This window comes from Mus musculus, chromosome 12, assembly GCF_000001635.26.
Source record: "Mus musculus strain C57BL/6J chromosome 12, GRCm38.p6 C57BL/6J".
Classification (NCBI taxonomy): Eukaryota; Metazoa; Chordata; class Mammalia; order Rodentia; family Muridae; genus Mus; species Mus musculus.
In genome coordinates this window covers 26,339,186-26,346,549 of record NC_000078.6, presented here as the reverse complement: position 1 = coordinate 26,346,549, position 7,364 = coordinate 26,339,186, and the positions used below count along the sequence as shown (strand labels likewise).

The 7,364-nt window shown below is 45.3% G+C and overlaps 1 protein-coding gene across 9 annotated transcripts in view; it reads left to right on the top strand.

Moving 5' to 3' along the window:
- Rnf144a (ring finger protein 144A) overlaps positions 1-7,364 on the top strand; it is a 108,526-nt gene that overhangs the window by 68,770 nt on the left and 32,392 nt on the right. For 8 of the 9 annotated variants that reach the window (NM_080563.4, NM_001081977.2, XM_011243807.3 and 5 more), the window contains one exon: positions 7,099-7,244. In NM_080563.4, coding sequence (NP_542130.1) covers positions 7,110-7,244 — 135 coding nt within the window. In that variant the 5' untranslated portion in view covers positions 7,099-7,109. Of the gene's footprint in view, positions 1-1,502; positions 1,816-7,098; positions 7,245-7,364 lie in introns of those variants that run through there. The other variant, XM_006514944.4, reaches the window with a different exon arrangement.

The window sequence follows — 7,364 nt, the reverse complement described above, 5'->3', positions numbered from 1 at the left end:
GGAAGTAGCTACAGAGGCCAGCAGAACTTTCTCACACAAGATATGTGTCTTTTCTCTTTTTTATTTTGAGACAGAGTTTCCCTGTGTAGCCAAGCCTATTCTGGAAGTCACTGCCCTCCTGACTCTGCTTCCAGAACACTGGCATTGCTGGTGCAAACTCTTGTGACTAGCTTGAAATTTGTGTCAAGTTCCAGTCAGTTACTTAACTGTTCAATCTCTTTTGTTTTTTTGTTTTGTTTCTTGATGGGCGCAAGGGCAGTGCTTTTGTATTTGGGGGTCACAGTGCATACCCTGCTCAGGGTATTCAGATCGTGGCACAATCTCTCAACTTGTGGGTGTCTTTGCACACTGCCAATGAGAGTGGATTGCTTTGAGCATATCCTTGCTCTGTGGGATGTGGGGTTTTCCGTGCTCCTCAAGAACCCTAATTGACCCTGCTAGAATCAGCCATTTGTCTTGTGCGTTCTGGTTCCTTAAACTGGAGCACTTTATTGGACTGATGATCTGGGCATGGCATGCATTCTATGCAGAGTCCATGCCTTCTGCGTCCTCGCAGCTGACGTGCAAGGAAGGCGCATGTGCACACATACTAACCAGTGTGTGTACCAGCACACTGCTGAGCTGTGTTTTCCATCTGCATCTATAGTATTCTAAGCATGGGTTCCTACTTAAACCTCCAGTGCTATTCTCTTATCCCAGGAGTTCTAGTGTCTTTGCCTCAATTAGATTAGCTTCAGCCTCCTACCCACAGGGATGCCTTGAAGTCAGTGCAGAGAAAGTATTGCTATTTATGTTAAGCATGGAAAAGTGATGACTGAGAAGGATTATCAGGTGTCTTGAGTAGCCACAGGCTTGTGGGCTCACATGCAGCGGCCACAGGGGACTATGGGGTATCCTGATATTATCCTGATCTGTCATTCCCCATCCCATTCCCTTGAGTCAGAGTCTCTTACTGAAGCAAGAGTTCCTCATTTTATGACCAGGATGGTTACCAGGGAAGCTAAGTTTCCATTTTGGGGTTCTTAGCCTCATTAATAAGATAAATTAGTAATGGACTCAAGAGGAAGCAAAGGACAATGTTATTAGACTTTAAGAAAAGATTCTGGGAAAAGAGACTGAGAGAAAGTATTGCTATTTATGTTAAGCATGGAAAAGAATCATCTTATTAAGGAAAAAAGAAACATGTCAGGTGGTGGTGGCACACACCTTTAATCCCAGCTCTTAGGATGCAGAAGGGTGGATCTCTGAACTCCAGACCAGCCTGGTCTACAGAGCTAGCTCCACGACAGACAGGACTACACAGAGAAACTGTCTAGAAACCAAACAAAACACAAAGAAAGAAAAAAGCACCCCTAAGAATGGGTTTCCCTAGTGAGCAAAGAAAAGTATCCCCTAAGTATCCAGCCTGGTGGCAGTATATTGTCTTTTGTACTCCTCCCCCACCCTTAGTAGGTCAGGCATGCTCTGTTCTTTAGAAGATGCCACTAAAAGGAAGGGCTTCTGCTCTGCAAGCTGGCTTCTTTCACACATTAGAATTTATGTAGCTGTTTTAGTTCCTGCTTTTCTAACAGAGGCTGGCTGTAAGCCCCAGTGTACCCCCAGCATCAATGCTGGGGTTACAGGTGAACACAGCCTTTTACATAGGTGTTGGGGATTCCATTCCCGAATCCTCACACACATGCTCTTACCCACTGAGCCATCTCCACAGCTCCCATTGTCTCTTCTATCTTTGATTATTATAATTATGGACTACCTGCCCATGGATGTCTAGAAGGATGGATCACAACACTGACCATTGCGTAATCTCACTTGAAGGTAAGGAGAAAAAACTGACAGGTATAATAGACTTCAGAATGGTTGAAAATTCCTCTGCATAATTTAGCTCCGTACCTGGAATCTTGAACCTTTGAGGACCTTGAGTCATGTGGATATGAGTGGGGACTCCAGCATGAAAGGACGCTAACTAGTGTGTAGGCACTGCCTTCTGTGGCTGCATTCCTGAGTTTCTGGTTTAGTAGGTCTGGGTGGGTTGGAAATTGCAAACTAACAGGTTATATTCGTTACCTGTCTTGTTTTTGTTTTTTGTTTTGTTTTGTTTTGTTTTGTTTTGTTTTGTTTTTCGAGACAGGGTTTATCTGTATAGCCCTGGCTGTCCTGGAACTAACTCACTTTGTAGACCAGGCTGACCTCGAACTCAGAAATCCACCTGCTTCTGCCTCCCAAGTGCTGGGATTAAAGGCGTGTGCCACCATGCCCGGCGAGACCTGTCTTGTTTTAACAAAATACCTGACAAAAGCCATTTAAAGAAGAAAGTGTGTCTTTTGGTTCACAGTTTGAGGATGCAACCTTTGATGGTGGTGAAGGCATGGCAAAGGAACCTGAGTCATATTGCATCCACAGTCGGGGAAGCAGGGTGGATGCTGATACTCTGTCCTTTATATCAAGTCCAGAACCAGAGTTCATGGAGTGGTGCTGCTCACAGTTAAGATCTTCCTACCCTATTAACCTAAATTAGTTAATCACTCACAGCCTGCCCAGAGCATGTCTATTAGGGATTGTAGCTCCTGTCAGATGGATCTAACAGGTTATCCAGGACTGTGTCTGCTGCTGCTGCAGTTCCAGAGAGTAAGAGGAAGCGATGGGCCACACAACTGAGAAAAGAGGAGATAGCCAACGACTTTGAGATTTCAGAGGGATTCCATAGATCACTGGGCACAGAAGCTCAGCACAAGAAACTGGAGTTTAGAGAAGAAAGGAGGATGGCAAAGGAGCTTGATTGGGAAGAAACATAGGTAGGACTCTGGAGAGCAGGGGCTTGTTAGAGTTAACTTGGTCATGAGTTGAGGGAAGACAATGATGTCCTTCCCCTCCCTTCCCTAGCTTTGTATTGAAGATGTTTGGGGGGAAGAGCATTGAGATGAGATGATTCTGGCAGATAACCCTGCCAGCTTCCTATTCATGTGCTAAATGTCTTCAATGGTTAGACATTTTCTCTCCTTCAACTTTTTCTTGTCCTTGACTTCAATCCTCTCCTACGAGTGTATAACCCTCTGTGTATCTTCAGTTGGGCTTAATAAATATCTTGCCCCACAAACATTTTGAATTGCTTGACTCATGATTATAGTTGACCAGACGCCCTTAAAATAGTTGGTTGTTTCCCAGGACTTGACATTCACATTAGGAAAACAAAGACCTTTTTTTTTTTTAATAGTGCATTGTGAGTCCCTTAGCAAATCCCTATTGTAAGTCTGCAGCTGTACAGTGCTTGCAGAACCATATTTAGGCCATCCTGTGTGTGTGTGTGTGTGTGTGTGTGTGAGAGAGAGAGAGAGAGAGAGAGAGAGAGAGAGAGAGAGAGAGAGAGAGAGAAGGCCCTGGTGGACTCTCACACAATATAGACATTTTTCTTCCATGTCTTGTTGTTGTTGTCATTGTTGGAAGCATAGTTTTGGCCATAGTTAAAACACTATGTACTTCATAAGAAACAGAATACAGAAGTGGCAAATGAAATGCGAATCTGTCCTGCTTTTGAAGTTGCTTGTGGTGAAGGGCAGGTGCAGAGTGGGGACAGAGGTAAGGGCAGGGGCTGACTCATTGTCTAGGGGGTCAAGCGGAAAGCATGGAAGGGGAGAAAGGAAGCCATACAGGTCAAATCCTCCAGCTGCTCCAAGGGAGACTGTAAACAGGAAGGGGAGTGGGGTGCTGAAGTTGGGGGGAGACAAGTCTTGGGAATGAGTAAGATGGGACAGAGCAGTGGCCTGAGACAGAGGCTGTTGAGGAAGCAGGAAATTGCTCTTGCACAGGCCAGAGCCTATGGAGAGTGTTTGAGGACTCAGGACTGTGTGGATTCAGTTAAGCCCGACTTTTCTGCACTGTGTAACCCACTATAGGCTGCTGTCCCATCTTTGGCCATCTTGAACAGCTCATAACCAAACAAGGTTTTGGTGTCTACATCTTACAAAAGTCCCCGCTGTTGTACTGGATGTTCTGGAAGTTGCTTTGGGCCTATCTCTGCCCTGCAGATGTCTTTTCTTCCCCTTGCAGCCTTAATGGGGTTGTTTAGCAAGTTCTCTCACCTGACAGGTTTTAATGACTCTTGCTTACCAAGCTGGCATCATCTGCCTTCAACCTCTGCAATTCAGCATGTGCAGTGACTGTCCATGGGTTTTACAGAGAGAAACAGTTGATGGTTCCCTTGGCCTTCCAACATTACCTAACTATGTGGCAGATTATTGAAACCAGCCCCATTGGATCCCTTCCTCCTATCCCTGGCACAGTGCCCTGCAAACTACCGACCCCGTGTCTGTATGACATCATCAGCAACAACTGTTCCCCATATTCTACCCTCCAGGATCAAGAAATCACTTAGCAGAGACAGCTCCCTGGGGACGTTTCCAATCTTGAGTTTGAAGCCCTATCAGCCTTCGGCTTGACTGAGTGTCTTTAGGCTTGTGAACCCTTTAGGACTAGTAACCATTTTCAACCGAAATATAGTCACTTTGTAGAGTGTAATGTATATATTTGACAAAAATTAGAGATATAAACAGGAAAAGATGCATAGAACTATCAACCAACCAGCCAACCAGCAAACCATGGCCTTGTTCTTAGGACCTTAAAAACCCATGTTGGGGTTCATTGTCATTTGGATAATAAATTTGGAGTTATATGGATATGCCCTGTATGAGCACACAGGAGCAAGTTGTTTCACCTGACATGTGTTAATGACTCTTGCTTACCAAGCTAGCATTATCTCTCTTGTCACTCTGCAATTCCTCATGTGCAGGGACTGTACAGGGTAGCAGAATGCTAGTGTCCCCTTGTACCCCAGATTGCTGAGATCCTCAGGAGCCTGTCAGCATTGACGACATTAGGGCACACATTTTTAAATTATTTTAAAGGCTCTACTTCATCTATCTAAAGTCAATTTATCTATGCCAACGAGTCCTCTATAACAATAGAGAATATACTTGGTGCAGAATAAGTTAATGGCAGCCATTAACTGCCCTAGGAAGCTGCTGGTCCTTCCTTGCTGCCACTCACTCCCTGTCCTGAATGCAGGTTGGTACCCCTTATTCCTGGATGATTCCAGAGTACTATGGCCACACCCTGTCTCCTTGAGCTCTGCTCCTGGGGTCAGGTCTCACATGTGTCTAAATCTCTACTTTTGTTTGTTTGTTTGTTTCATGTTCCTACACCACTATTCACTGTGTCCTATCTGTCTTATATGTGTGCAGTTTGTGCTGGCTTCTTTTGAGTCCCAGATGCCTTCTCTCTCAAAGGCATCAGGTATGGAATTCAACTAGCAGTTTGTCTTCATTGAATGCTTGCACATAAGTACCAGTGGGCCTTGGATGACAGAACGTAAGGAAAGGTGGAAAATGTTTAGACTGTGGATCTAACGCTAACTGCAGAATATGGCGGCATCCTGGGATTCTTCTCTTAGATCAGCAGTGCTTAACCTATATGATGACCCCTTTGGGGGGTCATCTATCAGATGCACTATATATCATATACTTTACATTATGATTCATAACAGCAGCATAATTATAGTTATGAAGTAGCAATGAAATAATTTTGTGGCTGGCAATCATAGCATAAGTAACTATATTAAAGGGTTGCACCGTTAAGAAGGTTGAGAACTACAGACTTAGAGTGAGTGATAAAGCCATGTTGGCATGAGTCATCACAGGGGAAGGAGGAGGCCATCTGCATGATTCATCCTTCTTTGTAACTGGGCAGGACTTGGGGTCACCCCGGAGATACTTCTCTGTGGCTTTGAGAGTATTAACGAGATCACCGCTTCCTCAGACATCTTTGAGTCTCTCTGGATGCTGGAGCTGGTGGTTGCTGATAGTGGTGTCAGATTCCTCTTCATTTACCTCCTGTATGTGTCTATGTCATTATGAATGCAATCCTGTGCTGTAAGGAAGAGGTTAGGGGATACAGAACTTTGCTGTCTGCTCTCACTTGGGGGATCCAGGTACTCTTGTCGCCTTCATTCGGAATGAGATTTAGATGAAGAACAATGAGTACCACTCCTGTGTGCCAGTGTTCATCTTAAGATGAGGGGAGGGAGAATTGGTGAGTATTCACATGGCTAGAGAGTTTATCTAGATTTTTAACCAAGTGCTATTTAGTCCAATGTTTGGCAAAGCATGGCTTTGGAATGCAGGCTACTAGAATCACAAAGCACACCTTGAAGTATACCAGGTCCTAGTAAGTACATGATGCTTAAAATCAAGTGGCAGGGGCTCAAAGTGAGAATTAAGATCCTCAGTTGCAAGGATTTGCTTATGTAAACAAAAGGTGATGTCTGGGAGGATCCTTGGAGAGGTGTTGACCTGGGAGCTTGGTGGTCTATTTCTTCCCTCTCCATGGTCCTCTTAGCTGTGTCACTCATCATGGATGGTCAAACAGCCAGCATGAGTAATACAGCATAGCTGGTGTGCAGCAGGCAAGCAGAGATGAGCAGGAGAATCAGTCATAGGCTTCTTGGAATGTGGCAAAGAATGTCCTGGGGGGTTGGGAAGTGAGCATCACTGAAGGACTGTTGTACATATTTGATTTCCTTAAGTGAACCTGACTGTCAAAGACCCTCACTGTCCAGAACTGAACATTCTTGAAAATGGGGTTGCTTAAGAGGCATACAGGGGTGAAGGTATTACTGGTAGTCCACTGGGAAGCTGCTTATCTTGTGAGAATAAGAAGGGCCTAAGAGATGAGCTTCATTAGGTCCTTTCCCTCAGATGTTTCTCCACTGTAAACTGGAGAAGAGTCGAAAGCAAGAAGTATCTTAGCCAACCTTCCGTGCTTGCTAAACTTCACCAACACACTACTATCAATTGCATCTCAGAGGGGTTAAAGGATGGGTGGGTGTGGTCAATTTCAGTCTTGAGGATTAACACCAGAATGTAAAATCGCCACCCTCAGACCTGAGGCAAGGGCCCTGGATAAACCTCTTCCGAGGTTGTCTCCATCCACAATCACTTGCTGTCCCCTCCTCAACCCTATCCCACTATATCCAGGGGATGGAATTCTCGCCGTGTCTCTGTGGAAGCCACAGGAGGGAGATCTGAGTGTGTATGTCTCTCATTTCAGACTGTTCTGCGATGACCACAGCAAGGTACCGGCCCACCTGGGACCTGGCCCTCGACCCACTGGTGTCCTGCAAGCTGTGCCTCGGGGAATACCCAGCGGAGCAGATGACAACCATCGCCCAATGCCAGTGCATCTTCTGTACCCTGGTGGGTCTCTTGGGCTCAAGTCCATACTCTAAGAGCTTGTTGCTCTCACATCCAGATGCACCAAGCCACCTTGGGACTAAACATTGTGGGAGCCTAAACATATATTCAGATCCTACCTGT